Raw genomic sequence first — 20,724 nt, 5'->3', positions numbered from 1 at the left:
TACTGAATGGGTGTGGTTGAACCTTTCTCCATCTAGCCTGAGTCCCAATCTGTGGACAGAATGTGCACCAGGCTGTACCCAAGAAATTAACATTCACTTGTTTGTTAGGCAGAAATTGAAAATGTTCATTCACTTTGAAAAGAAACATTCTGCTTGATGGTTTAGGGCTTGAGCCTATTAAGTTCTGAGCCGCCTAAATTCTTATGAGACAGATACTGATGGTGCTCAGGACCTTGCAGAATCACACCCCAGAGAATTATTCACAGTTTATAGTGCATAAGGAAGAAGTGTAACCTCAGCTCTGAAAATCTGATATGATAAATGTATAACACCTGATAACTGGGAGGATTAATGCCAGTAAACCACTATTGCCCCAACCCTACAAACATATACGCATGTGAGCCCATGCATGTGAGCAGCATTAATTACCCATGGGCATAAGTATTGCAAGATCAAACCTTATCTGAATGTTAATTATTATTTTATTTACACTGAATTCTAATAAGTGTCAGGCAGAGTGAAGAGCGAAATATGATTTTCCCCATCAGTATAAATGAGGGTCTAATTATAGAGGCTTTAACTAGCCACAATGTAATTTAAAATGCACTTGAAAGTCTAAAGTGTGTCTTCATTATTTTGCTCAGTATCCTAATGCTTCTGATGGGTAGGATTAGAAATTCCTAAACCTGGATTTTGGTGTCTAGTGAGTGTACAGTGACTAGGAATCTTAAATTGGCTAAAATCCTAAATATAACATTTTCTTCTCATCCAAAAGACAACTTTGGCTAGTTGCAATGATTTGACCCTACTCCCATTCAATTCAGTGGGAGCAGGAATTGGCTTATAGATATTTTCACTTTAACTGAAATTAATACTTCAGCCCTGAGAGGTAGGTTTGTTATTTTTTTCTTTTCTGTTACTTCTTCATTTCATATTCCTGTTTTTCCCCCCTAACATTAAAACAACTTCAGGTGCAAATCCTAGACCTATCTGTACGTACTGAAACTCTTCAGGCCAGACTATCCACTAGCGATTATGCAAAACAGAGTCACACTTAGATAATGGCAATAGATTGAATATTTCTAAGAAAAGAAAATTGTGTTTGCATTTTGTTTTTAAGATGGTGTGGAAAACGGGAAGGGGGAAAAGTAATAATATTAATCCAGCATGGACACACTTGCTGGTATTTCCCCCATGTAAATGTTAAAATTGATAATAATAATGATAATAAAGCCTACAAGTATTTCAATGAGCTGCTGATTATCCCAAATATTGTAAGACCTATTGCTGCCCACAGATTGTCATAATGAGCTGCTTGAGAAAAAGTACATCCTGACCTCGATGTTGTTATGCCTATGATTTTTTCACATAAGTGTCTGGGACTTCTGGTTATCAATCACCATTGTCTGCTGCACTTTGTACACTGGATCTTTTTATTCCTACCAGCTGGCCTGACCTAAAAGTCTTCATTGCTTCAGGAAAGAGGCTGGAGGGAGAAAACACTTTGAAATGCCTACCATCTAGTTACATTCTGGGGCCTTTTTATTTCCCTCTTCTTGAATAACCATTTTGCCACCTTTTTGATGTATGTTTTAGTGAATTTATAATAAAGCAAATACACAGAAAATGGCTAGAATGTAACAGAAGGTAGAGAAAGCAGGTCTGGTGTGAGTGTAATACAGCAATTCTTTCTAATCAGACTGCTACATAAATTGAAACTATGCACAACCAAGAAGCTCCAGACGAAGGAAAAGAGATGCAATTAATTGGTCTTAAAATCAAATGTGATACAAATAATCATTTAGCCTTCTAGCTGTTGGCAAAATATATACATGTTGCTCTCAATCAAACCATTAATCTGGCATGCTTAGAAAAGGCCAGTTGTCTAAAGGTTAATATTTCACACAGAAAAAAAATGTATATTAACTTCAAATTGGCATATTTCTACTCTCTTTTATTTAGTCTAAAATATCTTTGCAAGAAGCCCGACCTTGGAAGTCCTCATCCCACTCCAATGACCACTCTTGGTTGTTTGTATTTATTACAGTGGCTACACTGGTCATTTCAGAAACTGGAAATGGCTTTTTCAAATGCCTGGTAAAGGACCTTTTTGGTAACAGCAGGTGTTATAGAAGTAGAGTTGCTTGAACAGACAGTTGGGTGAAACTACATTTTTTAAGGCAGGGAGTGAACAGAACTACCTGGAGACAAGGCTAGTAAGGTATAAGGTGGTGCGAGAAGGTATTAGACTGTGTATCCAAAGCACTGGAGCTGCTGAATCTATTGGGAGTCCCAAAGATATGAGTTAATGTAATAGGCTGAGCTCAGATAATCTGTGGGATGCACTAAAAGGAAATCAGACCATTTGTAGCCTGCCTGGAGACCTGTATAATCTGCACAGAATGAAGGACTGTAAAGGTCTAGGTAATAGGTAAGGGGAAATGTAATGGCTTCTATGATATTTATCCTGTCACTCTCTGAAACTGAGATATGGAATTCAGCTCCATGTGCTACAAAATGCATAGAGCAGCTTTTGATGTAAGGCATGGAGCTGATGACAAATGTAAGGCTCTTGGTTATAAGGGTTCTTGTTTCAAGAGGGTTCGTGATGAGTAGTGGATGGGCATCACAGCAATCAGGAGTCCATTTTATATAAATAACCCAAAGTTTGGATGCTTTTATCCAAAAGCTCATCTAGACCATGTTGGTCTAGGAATCAGGCTACAAATATTGCAGTATTTTGGCTTTCCCATTTTCACTCATCTCCAAAGTCAAACTCTGTAGGAGCATGGTAAAATATGAATGAGAAAAAGTTGATGGAAATATTTCAAACTTCTCTAAGTTTGGATTTTGGACTGGGTCAAGCGTTGTGTGAAAAGTTCAAATCAATTCTCATTTTATATGAATGGGCGTGCCCATCTCTATGTCAGACTCAGAGCAATATTTTGGCTTCCATTTCTACTGAAAAGTTTCTTGTAATGTTCTCCTTAGTAACATGCATGTTAGAAATATATTCTCCCTCACGGTTCATTCTTTTATGCCTCCAAATGCCTATCGACAATACTAGGTAGTAATATTATCAGTATTGCACTTCTCATTGAGATATGCCTGAATCAACACCATGGACCTGAACTTTACTCAATTTGAGATCTTATAAATCCCCAGATCTAATTATTCCTCGTGTACCCATTTCGATTTTTTAATCTTCCAAGCGCTTTACAAAAATTAGCTAATTAATCCTTGCAAGATTTTGTCATCTGTCTAGAAGGGAAGATGACTCAGCCTTTGGGAATATCATTATAAAAATCGTATTAAGTCCTTGTAACATCTCCTCCCCCAGGAGAGCGTGCTACAGACATTTCCACAACATGCCTATTACGTTTCTAGTCCTCTCTCAACAGTCCCCGAAACCATTTCCCCCTCCCATTTAAATAGAGACAAAAACTTAGTTCACAGCTTGGGAGCAGACTTTCTATCCATCACTGTCAATGTACAGCATGCACTTTCTACTGTTCGAACTGCGATGAAATACCAGCATCGATCTCCATTCATTCATCTATTTTTTAATCACGAGAATTCAGGTTTTATGCTTGCTGTCAATGCGTTGCAGTTTTCCCCTACTAGAAAAGAAGCGTGTGGGCCAGGAGATTCCCAACCATTCCAGTGCCCTTAAAAAGATCAGAGCTGCTGAATGGACATCCCACTCAGCCACTTGGAGTCAGCCAAAGCGCTGGTGTTCTATAAATCTTGCTAAATTATGGGCACAAACACCTATTGTGACTCTGGATTGGAGTATATAAGCCTCTGTCTTGGATTCCAAAAAACCTGGAGATAATCTGCTGATTGTAATTAGGTTCCTCTTGCAGCATTTGCAGAGAAAGTGAAAAGAAAAATGTGCATTTTCTTGAGTCTCACACAAAGAAGAGATAACATCCCTGTGAGGGCTCCATTACCAATGCTCTCCAAGTCTGAAGGTGCCAGAGAAGGATAAAAATAAACAAAAGAAAACTGCAGCTATGGAAACTGGAAACATGATGTCTTGAAAACGAAATGGCTCCAGCCTCATTTCCCCACCATTTCCATGTTGTCCTACATTGTGCAACCTTATGGACAAACTTTTAAATTGCATAAATTCTGTTCAAGACCCAGTGTAATATCAATTTGCTACCAGAGACTGTCACTTCAGGAACAAACAAGTCTCCTTAAAAACTTTTACAAATGGATTCCTCTGGGATTTTATTCTGCTTGCCATGTGGCAGTAAAGCAACCTGAGTTACTCACACCACCTTTTCAACCAGGCAGCAGCTGATACAATGTGCAAAACTTTTTTTGGGGAAAAAAACCACTTAGGGCCTGATTCTCCACTGCCTTGCACCTTGTGCGATCTGTAGGATGTGTAAAGAGTTACCAAAAAAGAAGGGTGGATTTTTAAACCCACTCTGCATAGGTGTAAAAAACTATACAAGATACAGGACAGAGGAGAACCAGGCTCACCATTTAGGAGCAGTTCTGTGTCTGTCTCCTGTCAGACAGACAGACTGCCTGGCTATTTGATTATTTGCTTCTTTCAGATTTTACTGGTATGAATATCTGCATGTGCACTAAAAAAGGATCTTTGTTTCAGTTTATCTGCTCATCGGGGCGGCTCTACCAATTTTGCCGCCCCAAGCAGTCACTGCCGAATTGCCGCCGCGCCAAGAGCAGCGGAGCTGCCGCCTAAAAGCCGCTGTGGTGGGAAAAGCGGCGGAGCTGCCGCTGAATTGCTGCCGCGGGACACAGACTGCAGCCCCATTCTGCATGCCACCCCAAGCACCTGCTTGGAAAGCTGGTGCCTGGAGCCAGCCCTGCCGCTCATGCTGCTTATTCCTCATGCAAATCCATAATACTTTCTCTGTGATGCCATCATCTCCACAGTAACCAAGTGTGATATCACAAACATAATTTTATGGCTAGTGTGTGTTTGTGTGTGGGCGAAGGGGAGCAGGGGATGGGGGGAGAGAATAAGCAGCTGACACAGAAAAAAAAATTATATCAAAGTTTGGATTTTTTTTATTTTTATCAATTGAAATTTTTAGGGTTGTGTAAAAGTATGTGGGTGGGCAGAAAATTTGTATTTAATGACATTGAGATTAAAAAAGTTAAAGCTTTATAAACTGTTAAAACAAATCATCAACATCACGTCAAAACATAAAACAGATCATAATTGTTTTTACACTTCATTTGCTAGTCTATTTGTAACAAGCCTAATTCAAAAGTCCAGATTGCTGGATTTTGACTCTCATAAATTCTCAAGCAGCATTCTTCTGACTGTGCCTATCTGTAAATTTCAATTATTATTGATGGAAATTTATTTTTGTTGGTTTGTGTGTGTGCAGTGAAAATTGACATTTACTAATATTTACTGATGAAGATCTAATCTTTCCATGCCTAAGTATATGTAGGGAGTGGAGAGCTAGTTCACCTAAAATAAAACGTGAACCACATATTAGCTTAAAACTCAAAGAGAGTGGAGGAAAAATACCAGATGAAAGTCTGTTCCTGTTGTATTGTCAATTTGGCCCTAACTCCAGAAACACCACAAATCTCAGGAGAAAGCCTAAATTAATCTTATTCAATTTGATTCCCAGACCAGAGATGCTCAGAAAAGCATGCAGATTTATCTCAACGGAACCTAGTAAATATATCCTCTGAATTTCCACATGGTGATGTTTTGCTTTTCCCCTAAATACAAAGCAAACCTGTATTTGTTAAAGTGATCAGTTGAATGTAGCAACCTGATAATTGCCAAAGCCATAAAAAAAAAAACACATGGTGATGGCTCAACTAAGCAGAAGCATACCTGGTCATTAACAGGACATACAGCTAGATTTTGTTCATCACAAGAACAGGCCACTCGGATGTATTTCAGCCAATTTCCAGCACCAGTCTGATTAGCATCAGCACAGAATTTCTCATTTCCCAGGTCATCAGCGATCTGAAGAAGAAGAAGAGATGGAAGAAATTTTTTCACTTGAGATGAAACGATGAATATGGAAATCAACAAGTGAGAAATGTACTTTTATCATTATTTGTATTGCAGGCCCCTCAAACAAGAAGTAAAGCTAGAGAAACAGCTTGTTAGTCGACATCACTAATAAAGATATAGAAACAGAATAACATCAGCTGAATTACAAAGCTGCTCAAGTCCCAGTGAAGATCCTCCACTGATTTAAGGGGCACATGATCACATCCATAATGAGCAAGGAAAATAAAGCTCCCGTATCCATATAGCTGTTACAACTAAACAGGTCACCTTTTCTGAACTGCTTTCTATTAACTATTTAGGTACTTATATGGCTCCATCTCCACCTTATCTGTTTCTATTATTAGGTTTAAAAAAGGAGCACAGTACTTACAACTGTAAATAAAAACAGACATTCAGTTCTGCAAGAACAAATCAGAACTATCTCTCTGCCCACCAACCTCTGTCACCCTTTCCCACTAGTTCCTCGTCCCAGTCTCCTTTCCAAGCCAGTCCCAGATTCCTTCACAACTCCAGTTCCTACTCCCTGTCTTCCTCCACTTCCCTGCTCATTGTCCCAAATGACTCCCCCAACTCCTGCAGGTCTATCTTTTGTCCTCTCTGCGTTGAAATCCTGCAGCTTCCTCCTCCATGCTGCCGAGGTCCAGGTCATTGAGAGCACAGGACAGACAAACTTCTTGCTCTCAGTTTTGGTGCCTGGTCGTGGCCCCAGCTCTGGCCTGCAGCAGTCCAGAGCAGTAATTGCAAGGAAAGTCCTACTCAGTCCTAGACAACTGGTGCCTCCCCATACGGGGCGAGGAGGGGGCACAATCTAAAGGGGAGGAGACATGATCGTCCCACTTGTCCTCTGCCCACTGATACCCCCCCCTCCACCAGGCCTGCTGCACTCTCCCCGCCCTCTGTTGCCTGTGTGTGTATGTGGGAGGGCCCTCGGTCCATCTCTCCCTGCACCTCCCCTGGCACATTCAGCCACTCTCCTTGGCAGCTGGGCAGGGAGTGGGATGGAGCCTGAGACAGCCTAGATGGGAGGCAGCCGCCGCCTGCTCCCTGCCTGGGCTTGGCTGCTGGGGACAGGGGCTGAGCGAGCCGGAGCCCCCTCTCCCCTCCAGCATGTTCTGGTTCGCTCGCCCCCCTCTGCCCGGCAGCTGGCGTGGCAGATTTTCATGCAAAAGGCACATTCCTGACACAAAGACTACCACTCTCTTGCCAAATTTCAAGTTTCTGCTTCAAAGCTGAGGATGTTAGAGCTTAAGGAAAGGTCACCAGAATTTTTTTTTAAACACGGGCAAAACAACATCTTTTTCTTCCCTGGCCTCATTCTTGGAAATGGCTGACCAGTCTGAGGCTGAAATTTTCAAAAAACATTCAGCCTGAGTCCGACACCCAGTGTGAAAAATTTCAGCCCAAATGGTTGCAGTTATAAGCAACTAAAAAAAAAGGTCCCAATAATGGGAAATATCAGGCAAGCCTAATAATAGTGTGGTGCTACTATCCCTGCTTGTAATAAGGAACACATGATCATCCCTGTAGCTACTCTCTCTCTGGATCACTGTACAGCCTCCCCTCGGAAACTCCACTCGAGCCCGGCTTCCTTGAAATAATTTAAAAAAAAAGTACACACATCCTCGCAGGCTCCTGATAATCTAATTTCCTACAACAGGATACAGAAATTGAGATCTCCAATTTAACTGGGTCCTAGACCATAAAGGGCCTTACAGATCATAAGCATAGAGAGCCAAACAGTTCTGAGCGAGAAGCACTGAGGTTTCAAACGTTCAGACCAGCATGGCACCTTCAAGAGATGAGCTGCTGCATTTTGCACTAGCTGAAGCTTCTGGATGGACTTCAATTGTTGTGCTAAGTAGAATGAACTGCTATAAACTAGCCTTGAGGTTACAAAGGTGTGAACTACTTTGGCAGGGTCTGCCTCACAGAAGAATATTCACAGATTCTGGTCCAGCCACATACAATGTTTCCTCAGTGAAAGTCTGAAACTAACGGTAAAAAAATGATAATTAACACTTAGCCTACCAGAGAGTGCATGACTGGTTAGATTAATGCTTATATATCAAAGTAACAAGTAATCTGAAACTCCCATAGACAAAAGATTTATATTAAAGAAATGAGGTAAAAAGAGGATATATCTCAAACAGAAAAGCTTCAGAAGTTTGGAGGGTTTTTTAAAAAGGAGGCAGTTCTCCTGGGAAAGGAGTGCATTTGTCAACATGGACCCGACTTGTCCTAACTGCAATAATAAAAATACTCTGGGTAACAAAATCAGGATGTATGGTTGATGTTCAGCTGCTGAATTAAACACTGTGCAGAAGCTTGAAGGTAACGAGCAAATCAGGTAGCATCCGGCAGCATCCCCCAATCTTCACGACATTGTCAAGGTGGATTGTACATTATAGTAATGACAATGTGAATAAGGTCAAACACTGAAGAGATACTGTCAAACAAGATAGCAATGTCCAGGACTACAAGCATGATCTAAATTATAAGCTTTCTTTTTGCACTCTCTGAGGGCTGGGGAAAGATACTTCAACGAGTGCTGGAAGAACCCAGAACTCAGCTCAAATTTGCTAAAAGACTCACAATTCATGAACCACTGAGACCTTGTGTTTCAGAATGAAGCCTAGCCTGGCTAAAAATCACATGAAGCTCACTGGTTTGAGCTTTCAAGCCCAAATTGAAACTCTGGGGGCGTGAAATCTCATGAACCAAAACCGGAAAAAATATTTATGCGAAACTCTGAGAACTGAAACCCTTGTTTTTCACACACTCCTCCAATCTGTAAATAAACTGAGCTGACATGAACCACGGCCCAGCAACAACACCGAACTATGTTCTATCCAATACTTTACTGTATCACAATGTGTGTTTCTCTAGTTTTGATCAGGACACTGAAAATAAAAACAGCATCCTGTTGCAGTGTGAGATAGTTGGCAGATACAGGGCCCATGCATGGGGTTGGTAGGCAGGCCATCTGTCCTGTTTTAAACTGGAGAATTTTGCTTTTCTAAGGTTTGTCCCACGGCCGGTACTGAAACAAAACTGGATAAGGCTTTGTCCGGCATGAGATGGGAGATGCCATTTTGAAAAGTGTGCTGCTCTGCCCGCGCTGCATGGCTCACATAGGTGGGGGCAGGCCCCCACTGTTCCTGGAAGTACTGGGACATCTGGTATTCTGGGAATGCCTCTGTGGCCACCCTCGTGGTGGGGCAGTTTTGTAAGAAATTAATACAGTTTATGAACATACAGCAAACACAGCTGAAAAGGAGAAAAAGTATTGTTAGCACTTCTCTTTAATGGGGACTCTGTCTATCAACACACTCAGGGCTTGCCTATACGGTGCATTACTCCACGCAAGAGGGATGTAAATTCTAGTGCATACTAGCGGGTTGTGCACTCAGTGGCCTGGGTGGATCCTGCTGGATGCCCTAAAAGTTCCCTAGTGCACATTAATGTAGGATTGTTCAAAATGGGACTACAGGAACATGCACTAGAGAACTTTTAACGTGCGCCAACAGGGTCCACACAAGCCAGTTACTGCACAACAGAATTTATACATCTCTAGTATGAACTAATGCATGGTGTAGACAAACCCCCAGACTAAGGCACTGGACTGGGATTCTGTAGATCCAGGATCAATTTCTGGCTCTGTCATTGTCTTCCTGTGTGTGACCTGAATCTCTTACTTTGGGTTTGTACAGTGCCTTACCCAATAAGGCCTTGATCCTAGTTGGGGCCTGTACACATTGCCATAATATAAATAAGGGAGCATCAAAGAGCTACATATACTCCAGAATGCCTTCCATATTCAGAGGTAGGACTTTCACTACCACCTTCAGTTTGACTTTAGATATGGTAGCGGCCTGGACTCATTCAAGAGTGCTACATTTCATGTGTGCTACATTTTGGTGCAACAGAGAAAGCTGAGTCTGAATTTCGTTCCTTTGCTGCAATGGGATATTGCCCCTCATAGCTGTTTAGAACAGGAAGAGCTCATAAGGGTTGAGTACAAAGCAAACTTAATAGATATGGATAATAATTAATTGATTTGTTTTAAAACAGCTAACCCAATTAATTTTATTTAGCAATCAACCTGGCCTCCAGTTTTTTCAAGGAGCAACTTTTCTTTAGTAAATAATTGCATTAACACTTTTTTCTATGCCTACAATTAATAGGAGGTGAAAATGTTAGTAGTTATAGGTTTAACTACTTGATCTGAAGGCACAAAGAGGTAGTTAGTTGTGTAATTACTATACTTGCCTGCAATTTAATATGGATGCAAAAATGACACAGCAGAACAACACACACACACACACACACGAGGCTGGTTGTGTAAAGCTGACATTTAAACACTAGTTTCTGCATTAAGATATTAGTATTTGCCAAAATATACCATATAGTTTCCCCCCGTATATGGAAGGGAAATAACTGCAATATCTCAGATATCATTTATTGGCAAATGTTGACTTTTTGATGTAAATATTTCAACACTTCCATATTTGTCTGACAAGCTTCAAATGCCCCACAATGTGAACTGCTGAAAAAGGATGATGTTCTGACATCACATAAGATAGGCAGAATTGACTGCTTACTGAAATAAAGTACTGCACAGCCAACTCTATGGTGTAGGCATTTTAACTAAGTCCAGTACACCTCAAAAGATACCAATTATAAACACCCACATCCTTTTTGATGCTTGAGTCTATAGGAAAAAAATTGATGAAAACCATTGGCAAGTAGTCCCACACTACCTAAGCGCTATACTGTTTTTTTTTGTTTTGAACACACATGTAGAGAGAGAAGTTTAAAATACCCCATAAAAGCACACCTAGTTTTCTGTCCGTTTATGTTGAAAGACGATCAGAAACTTAGTGCTTGCTAATTTGTAGCATCAACTGTTTCCAAATCAGTTAAAGACATTGCCCAACATTTTAAAAAGTGACTAGTGATTTTGGATGGACTAGGCAGCAATTCTATCCTTGTGTCACGTTAAATTATTATGAATTGTATTACAGTAGCATCTGGAGACCCCAACCAAGATCAAGGCCACTTTGTGCTAGGCATTATACAGACACATATTGAGAGACAGTCCATGCCCCAGAGAACTCACAATCTAAATAGAAAAGACAAACAAAGCGTGGGAAGGTTGAAGTATTCCTATCTGTATTTTAAAGACATAGAATTGTGGTACGCAGAGATTAAGCAACAGGGAGTCTGTGAGAGAGCCAGGAATTGAATTCAGCTTTCTTTTTAACCACAAGACCACCCTTCCTCTCTAAATGGCATAGACTTTTACTTATCGATATTGGCAAATGCTTCACAAATTTACAAAGCACAAGTGCCCCAAGAGGTCCCTTTCTTTCTGAACAGCCTCAGGTTTGCTTGATGGTCCAGCCTTAGGTGTCCTGTATTGTATATTCAGCAGCAGCAAACGGAATGATACAGAAAAATGTAGAAGTTGTGTTTGTACTTAGCCAGTGAATCTGAAATAACTGAGTTGAAATCTAACAGACCAAATTCTGCCTTTTGTTTTACACTCTAACAACCTCTTTTATGCCAGTGAAGTTGCACAGGTGTGCTTGAGAGGGAATTTGGCCCACGGTTAACTGAATTAATCAGCTCTCCGTAAAAATCATGTGTGACTAGATATTGATAAATCTTTGGCAAAAGAGAGAATTTATGGATATTTCACTCAGTGTCAGGACTACAGTAACTGCATTCTTCCTTGTGTATCTTACTGTCCAAAACAGGATACCATTGCCAACAAAGCAGAGTTCACAGGGAAAGAGGAACATATGTCTTGACTATACCCAGCTCTACCTCTCTTTCAAATTAGAGCATAAGCTCTTCAGAGCAGGGACCATGACTTGGTATGTGCTGTAGGTCACTAAGCATAAAAAGGCTTTGGGCTGTATTGTAATATTAATCAGGATAAATAAAAATATGTATGATCCCTCTGCAATCTCTCTCTCTGATCAACTTCCCATTTCTTCTTGTCTATCCATTTTATTGTTGTGGATTTCCCCACTGCTTTCTTAGACTCAACAAGTCAAAAATTGAATTTACCTTTTTTTCATAACTTCTCTCACCCATTTCTCTATCACATTCGACAGCTCCACTATCCTCTTCATCATTCGATCACCAAACCTAGGGTTAAGCAATACGCCTTCATTTCTTTCTCTCTTCACATCCAACCTGTGCCACTTCTTCTGCTATAATCCACCCCTTCCTCTCTGTCCACGCTGCCAGGGCCATGGCTTGATCTCTCTGGGACGATTGTTAGTTTCTTTGCCTCCAGGTTTCCTGCCTCTCCCCTCTTTAGTCTCTTCAGTTAAAACAATCCTCCAATGCTCCTGTCTTCAGGTGTGTTTGTATAAGGGGTTTTGGATAGGCCCATTAGAGAAAGATGAATTTTGAAGCCAGGTCTAAAGTTCTGACCAGTTTTGGTACAGACACATTTTTATCTAGCCAAAAGGAAATTGTTGTCATGTTCCAGGGCTCACTTTGCAGCTTCCTCTGCTTTCTGCTGAACAGCATTGAGGATCTGAATCCAAAGGGCTCATTGATCTTGCAAAGACTCCAGCTTGTAATTTATTAAATCAGAAATGCTGAGTTATGAAGCTAAAATTATGGAAAAATTCTCTTAAACGTTTACAATTTTTTTTTGCACATCATTTGAGGTTTCCTGCTTCTCTAATTTGTGGGCTCTCCATTGGGTTGTTTCTTTCAAATTTTAATGGGCAGAGTCCAACATTTGGCTTTAGCAGAGGTGTGCCATATGGACTGGAATGCTTGCAGATCTGTCGTCAGTTTGCCTAATGGATTCCCAGTGTGCATGAAGAAATGAAGCGCCCATGAGTTTGCCATCAATGACCCAGCGTCCTGTTGCTATAACACCACTCCCCAGAAGCTGAGAGTGCAATAAACCTTCTCATCCCATAGTTGCAGGATCTGCCTTTGACAGTTTGGCTGATGTACGAATTTTATTTGGCAGGAGTGAAGGAGGTTTTTTCTTTAATGACCCACAAGCAGATTTAGAGCAATAAACTGTTGCCATAAGGTTTTGTTGTGTTTTTTTAAAAATAAGGAAAAAATTTGCTACAATTTATGACTTTTAAAAGTTACTGAAACAGAAAGTCCATTCTTGCAACAAAATGAAGAGGGAAAAAAATTGTCCAGAGAAACCCCTCTGTCAATGTGTAGACACGAAGCCTGGATGAACTCATAAATTCAGTGCTCTGCCTGCAATTAACCAGGCTTCCTGGTGATCTGACAAAGAGTTAATAAGAAATGTGTCAGACAAAAACAGGTCATAGTACTGAAAAGTCAATGGGAGGTGCAACAGAACCAGCCCTGTTCCCTGGCTCCCCACTAGCTTGGAGTCACAGGAAGAGCTTTGAGGGATACTGACACAGAACTACTTTATAAAGCATAAAGTACAATGTCTGGCCCAAATTTAAGCCCCACCTACATGACTGAGAGGCTTCTCTCCATGCAGAACATGAGTGCGTTGTGAGAAAGATAACAAGGATTGGAGGAAGGGTGATTTCTTCAGGAGCCAGGACCTTTGTACATTTGATGGATCTGCCACAGACTTCTTATATGACCTTGGACAAGTTGCTTAGGCATCCTGCAAATATTTATGCACATGCATAACTTTACTCATGTGAGTAGTCTAATCGATTTCAAAGGGACCACTCATGTAAGGCAAGTTATGTGTTTGATTAAATGATTGCAATATCAGATTCCACTAATGATTGCATTAATCTCTCTGTGCCTGAATTTCTGCATTTGTAAATTGGGTAACTACTATTCTCAGGCATATCATGGGCTTGAATTCATTAAGATTTGTAACACACTTCGGATCTTCAGACTGTGGGAGACTGCATAACTAAAAATTACTCTTATTTATACCAAAAAATAGCATCTCCAATGGCTTGGAAAGCTCAGAATGTGTGAAGCAAAAAGAAACGCTTGCAAGATGTCTTTCCTTTGAAACAAGTATGTTAATGGCAACTATTGAGACTGGGTTGAAAAAATGAATCCATGGACCAAACCAGTTAGAAGTCTCTATTCTCAAACACAGGATTTGTGTCTTATGGTGGCCTTCACAGTTGCTGGGCAGCTTTATTCCCATTAATAGGTCTAGTGATGACAACAAACAGCTACAAGGGATGGGAAATAAACAAGTTCAGATTGAAAAAAAAAAAGATTGGTCTTGACCTTTCACTCAAACCAAACTCATAGCTGAAATGAAAATGTTTTGTCAGGTTATGTTTCTATTTCTAGGTAATATTCACCTCTACATTATCTGGTTTCAGCAAGGCCTGGAAGCAGAAATACCAGTGTCCTGCAAGAAATATCGTTTTGGTCATTTATTTCATTTATTTTCTCATAGGGGAAGAACAAAACACCCTCTCCTCCAAGCCCCACCCCACAAAACCACACCCAAAGACACACCTAGAAATCCCATGAAAACAGCCTGTTCTTTCAAAATGTCCTGCTCAATTTCTAGACCAAGAGAGTCTGGATAAGCTCAGACAAACTTTGGAAAGGCCTTTGAATTTCTTGTCTCCTATCTGAATCAAACCTTCTAGCCTTTTGAAGGTCTGCCCATTATTAATTGCTATTTTGTTCGGTACCAACAGACAACTGCCAGTGAATATTTCCAATGTATCAGCTGGCTTTGAGTAGGGATAGAGGGCCTGAGAAATTGCAGTGTCCTTATAAAAAAATTATTCTATTACATGGATATGTCTTTCAAGCACAGCAGATTGATTCCAGCTGAGTGTACATTAGACCTGACTGTAAATACAAAATCTCACCAGAGAGAGCAATAGCAGCAATAATAATACAGCATACTTGTCTCCAGAGCTAACTAAACAGGATTTCCATGTAAGCATCTTTCTGCTCTAGAAAGCAACCCAGACCCAGCATGTACTAGAAGGTTTAAGAGAACTCACAATTGATCTACGTGACAGGGCAACCTTTGTGCAAAGGCATAAGGATGAGAAGTTCAAACCTTATGATAAAAATCAACAACTATTCTGCTTTTCTTCTCCCAGAAAAAGATCCCTGCTTATTTTCTTGCTTTAAAGGTGCAGGTTCATTACATAGAAGCCAACTGTAAATAATACAGTATGTCAAAAGAGGTGCCACTCATGCTAATTACTGCCGATGCATGTAATCTTTTCCCCTCTCTTTCTCTTTCTCTCTCCCTGCCTCCTCCCCCACAACCTCACTCTCCTTGAGAGGTAAAGGCTAAACTTTCATAGCAATGGCTAATCATCATGCAGAAAACCAGAAAGTAAAAATGTCAAAACAGAAGAAGAGTTTCAAGCTGATGGCAAGCATTTATCTCAACAAAAGCTCGTGTTCCACCAGTAACATAATTCATACCACACTGATTTAAATTAAACAGTAGGCTGTAAAAATAATGTTTGAATCAGATCACAGATGTTGTACACACAAGTCAGAAATGGGATTGTCTGACTCTTTATAACACACACACCAAACTTTGAAACTTTCTTCCCAAGAAAGAGCTCAGAACATATCTTTTTTTCATAGTGCATTTTGCTTTATCAAAAAACAGAACAACACAAAAGCAATAGTCTACTATATTTTAATATTAATTGTTCATCAATGTCTGGAGCCTTGTGGATGGAAAAAGAGGCAAGTACTTAAAATAAAAGTGCTTGACATGGTAAACAAAAGATGCAGAATATTTGTAGGTACATTGAGATTTAGAATTTCATGCAATCTAATTCCAGTCTGACTGGGGAACTGGGGTGGGCGTGGGGCTCAGAAGCATGCAGAATAGCACAAGTGTTTTTCTAGTGCTGTTCAAAAGGATTGAATGTGGCATGATTTGGGTATGACTGGCTTGCTATCATTTAAAAAGGCTTATATAGTACTGAACCATCTTTCTAATGAAACCATGTCAACTAGCCAAATCATTGTTTTCATATGACAGATGGGTAAACTGAAGAGAGACACAGCTTAAGAGAGTTGCTCAAGGTGATGCAACAAGTCAGTGTTTTCTGACTTCTGGTTCAGGGAACTCCTTTCTGGATACTAAGCACAAGGGTGCTATAGTCCCAAGAAACTGCCATGCAGGGATTATTCTGGGTATCATTGGCTTTCTCTGAAGAAATGAACAGAGATCATTCCTCAAGATCAGAAGGGTATATTCTACATTCTTGATCTCCTGCAGTTGCAGGGAGAATGGGCATTTGTAGGCTTCCGTTCTTATTGTCTTTTGCATTTCTATGTGCTGAACAGACCCTGAAAAGAGTAAACAAGAGAGAGGAAGGATGTTCTTGTGGGCAAAGCATTGGAATGGGACTTGGCTGGTGTGAGTTTAATTAGTAGGCTGCCCCACATCACCTGTGTGACTTTAGGCAAATCACTTAATCTCATTGTGCCTTAGTCCCCCGTCTGTAAGATGGTAATCACAATGCTCCCTTTCTCCCATCCTTTGTCTGACGTGCCTAAATTGCAAGCTCAGTGACTGTCTCTGACAGCGCCCGCCACCAGGGGATGCTGAACTCAGGTGATGCCTTTTGATGCTACTGTGTTAAAATAAACAAACAATAGTGATAAAATCAGAATGTACATCTTTCTGTTACATTAGAAATCAAGCCACAGAATCAGCAGGTCCCCAGCATGATACTCAAATGGGTTCACCACTGTGAAGAAACCGTAGCTTGTCTTTTTTAAAAAAAATCTATAATCAACTTGTTTGGTGGATGAATTTTGGACCTAAATTTCACCAGCTCTAAATTCACCATTTTTTTTTAAAAAAAGGAGAATTCGTGAACAGCGTCCACCTGTGATGAGACATATAGCACCGAACTATCTCCAGTGCAGAAAGAATACAATCCTTTCTTACGTCTGATTTGCAATCTCATGTCAGCATATGCTACTGTGTTCAAGCAGGTTAGAAACATTAATCTAACAGCGTACATTTTTTCACATATGAACATTAAATTGCACAATATTATAAGCCGAGAGCTTGCACATTACTGCAGCCTTGGCCGTGACCTTACACCTTGTGAGCAGAGAGGCTTAAAAAAAGAAAAAGAAAAGCAGTACCCTCCCCCAGGGTTGATATTGCTTTGAGCATATCAGAACCGAAGTTTCATTTACACAGGAAGCACTCCCTCATCAAAGGTGCTACAAATGTATGGGGAAGCACAGTCCTTGTAACCTTTCTTGCCAGAAATGAGTAAGGCAGCTGCATTGCAGAGGAGTCTCGTGCTTTTTTGAAGGTGTGAATTAGATGAGTTTGTAAACTTGGTTGGCACTGGAGAAAAGAATAAAAGAATATTTGTAGGTTTCCCTCCCAATCAACTTATTTGACTGCAAACAAGAACAAAGACCTCTGTTTAAAAAGCTTGGCAAATGAAGTGGCCACCTCACAGAAATAACGTGCTGCTCACCGATAATGAAGCTGAAATGTGTTATTTTCTTTATGTGTTATTTGATGTTAACCAAAAAGGAGGTGCAAAAATGAGAACATGAAGGCTGCACAATTGTTCCACAGCAACATCGTAGGCTCCTACCCTGCTGAAGTAATTATGATCCTGCATAACAGCTGTCCATGAACTTTTCTTTGATAGATAAACAAAAAACCCCAATAACACTATAACCAATCTGTAGCTATTTAGTACTTTGTGGTTGCCATTGTGCCATGACTTTCTGGAGGCAGAGCTCATATCTTCCTGCCCCTAAAACACAGACTTCGACCCCTTGAATGAATGGGAGATCGCCCTTAGCTGGTAGCAGGATAGGGCCTCTGACATGTAGGCTACATCTGCACTACACGTAACTGGGGGCGGTGTGCAGGGCCCAGAGAGCTACATGCCACAGTGAAACACAAGCTGCCTCCACACTGCTGTGTGTAGCTCTGTGTGTCAGTGAAAGGCTCTGACAAAGCTCCAGCAGTGGGACACTATAGTGCTAAAAACCAGCAGCACAGACAGGGTACATACCCACACTCTGCAAGTGTTACTTTGCTTGCCTAAGCTGTGACTCACTGTCTTCATTGCTGTTTATGTCCATGATGGGAGCTACCTGAGCATGTACTCCTTCTGTACCTTCTTCTTGGTGGCTCTGTGGGTTGATGGGGGAAGACACCTGGTGTTAGGGCCCCACTTCAGCTCAGAGAAAGAGAGCCAGTTGAGCTCCCACCCTACTTTCCCTGGTGCTTCCACAGCCCCCTAGGCCGTGGAGCAGCCAGAGCTACTTTCTGGCTGGTGGGGGAGCTGGTGATCAGCTGCAGCAAAGAAGTGACAGCAGCTGCTCAGAGCACTGGGGGTCCATACCAGAGCTGCTCCTGTAGCTGCTGGGGAAGCAGTGGAAGGCAGTTGGGGAGGCAGCGTTCTGGTCTGCCTCCCTGTAGTGTTGGAGCTGCTTTGTACACTTGAGGCATCATGGGGGGGGGGCGAGGGGGGTGCCTTTCAATTCATAATCAGACACAACTTTCCTGATAAATAGAGTTGCCCTTGAGAACTGTAATTTAGAGTCCTCAGGCCCAGAGGCAGCCCAGAGGCCCTGAGATGGACACCATTGTCCTAGACAGTTCATTTTGACTCTCTGTACTTATGTAGTGCCTGCCATCTGGGGAGTTAAAAACTCTTTTACAGAAGTAAGTGAACGAACCCTCTCAATGCTCCTCTCAGGTAAGTATTATCCCCCTTCCAAAGGTGCACATAAACGGAGACATGGCAATCAAAGTGATTTGCCTTCCAGGCCATGCAAATAATCAGCTGTGGACATAGAAGTCCTGACTTCTAGTCTCGTGCTCTAACTGTTAAATCCTGCTGGCTCCCAGTGGAAGTGATCAAACTGTGAGAGAATTTCTGATCAATTTTTTAGTCTTTTCTAGCTTTTCCAACCAGTGGTATCTTTTTTGACTTCCAAAGTAGAGATAAGTGACCCTGTCCAGGCACATTTTAAAGGCATCTGCAAAGGAAAGGTGTGAAGACTGATACGCATCATGTGATCCGCAGATAATATGCTATTATCTACACTCCAGTGGCCCCGGCAACACCATGCTGTGTATGACAGTACCTGCAGGGACAGCACCTTCATACTGAGAGTGTGCATGTTTGCAGGGTGCTTCAGAGGTATCCACATACATGAATATCTCTCATTTTACTGGCTAGGTGCAGCTTTAGTGTGGGTCCCTGAGTTTAACAGTACCTACAGAAACTGCACACACACCACTCTGAGCATTGCAACCCAGTGCGGGGGTGCATGCTACTCAGGTTTGGCCTGGCCACCCTTCCATCATGATAGAGGGCTGGGGTGAGTCAAATCTGAGTGAGTGGTGTTGTGACTGGTCCCTGGTGCATGGGGTTGCAACCTTGATGCAGAGGCAGCTGGGCCAAACCTGAGTAGTACTGCATCCCCGTACACCAGGTCGGAATGCCTGAAGTGGGGAGCCAGACTCAGTCCCATCTGACAGGAGCCTCCAGCCCCTCTCCTGGAGCCTCCCTTCCTCACCGGGTTGGGATTAGAGTTGCAGTGCCAGAGCAGAGGGTACTGCTACCAGTGGTTGATGCCCCCTCAGCAGTTTAGTACAGTGCACCCATTGAATCAGGAGACTACAGCTGCCTCTGTTAATGGCCCTTTATGAGATACTCTCAGAGCCCTGTGCTGATTCTGTTTCTCTTCCTAAACTACTCTGAGTGTTGCTGTAGAATCATAATAGTTAGAGATGGCAAAGGCCTGTTAGGTGATCCGGTCCATCTCCCTGCCAGGAGAGCATTATTCCCCACAGTACATTCTCCAGTGATTTTTCCAGTTTAATTTTAAATTACTCGAGCAGTGGGGTTTTCATCACTTCCACAGGGAGACTTTGATAGTTACATAAACCTCTTTCCTGACATTCAACCTGAATATTCCTCCGCCCAGTTTCATCCCATTACTACTTCCTCTATATTATTATACTATGTTAGTTCCTAGTCCCCAGTAGAGGCTCATTGTGCTAGGCACTGTTCAGATAAGTAACACGGGGTTATATTTCAGCAAGGGAGGTTTAGGCTGGACACTAGGAAAAACTTCCTAACTGTCAAGGTGGTTAAATACTGGAACAAATTGCCCAGGGAGACTTTGGAATCTCTGTCATTGGAGGTTTTTAAGAGCAGGTTAGACAAACACCTGCCAGGGATGGTCTAAATACTTAGTTCTGCCTTGAATGCAGGTGACTAGACTAGATGGCCTCTCAAGGTCCCTTCCAGTCCTATGTTCTATGATTCCATGAAAGATGACAGTCCTTGCCTCAGATAGTTTACAATCCTTATACTCTTCCATACTATCCTCCCTTCTTAGTGTTCACGTCTTTCAAATAGTTACCTAGACTTATATCCTCCTATTGTTTGTCAGACAGGACGAGCTATATATAGGAAGTTGCTGCTTTTGTGTTTTGGTCAGCCCACTTAACCCTTAATCCATATATGATACTCTGATCAAAATCATACTAATGAAGGATTGATTTTACTTCATTATCAAGCTTGGTGGTTTGGATTTGAGCTCTCAGCCTGAGGAAACTAAGTGAATATCTTGATAGCCATCACAAAGTATATTTTTAGTTATAAAGTGGTGTAAGAGTAAATTGCATGTCTGGTCTCCAGTGCCTTCAGGATGAACTTTAGCTCAGACCAGTTTAAATATAAAATTACATA

At 41.4% G+C, this 20,724-nt stretch overlaps 1 protein-coding gene across 7 annotated transcripts in view; it reads right to left on the bottom strand.

Annotated features, from left to right (window-relative positions):
- PRDM16 (PR/SET domain 16) overlaps window positions 1-20,724 on the bottom strand; it is a 454,451-nt gene that overhangs the window by 64,030 nt on the left and 369,697 nt on the right. For all 7 annotated transcript variants that reach the window (XM_043499846.1, XM_043499847.1, XM_038376894.2 and 4 more), the window contains one exon: window positions 5,840-5,974. In XM_043499846.1, the coding sequence (XP_043355781.1) occupies window positions 5,840-5,974 (135 nt within the window). The remainder of the gene's footprint in view (window positions 1-5,839; window positions 5,975-20,724) is intronic.

Source organism: Dermochelys coriacea, chromosome 18 (assembly GCF_009764565.3).
Source record: "Dermochelys coriacea isolate rDerCor1 chromosome 18, rDerCor1.pri.v4, whole genome shotgun sequence".
Classification (NCBI taxonomy): domain Eukaryota; kingdom Metazoa; phylum Chordata; order Testudines; family Dermochelyidae; genus Dermochelys; species Dermochelys coriacea.
Note: the sequence above shows the minus strand (reverse complement) of the source record. Positions and strands in the feature narration are given on the sequence as shown.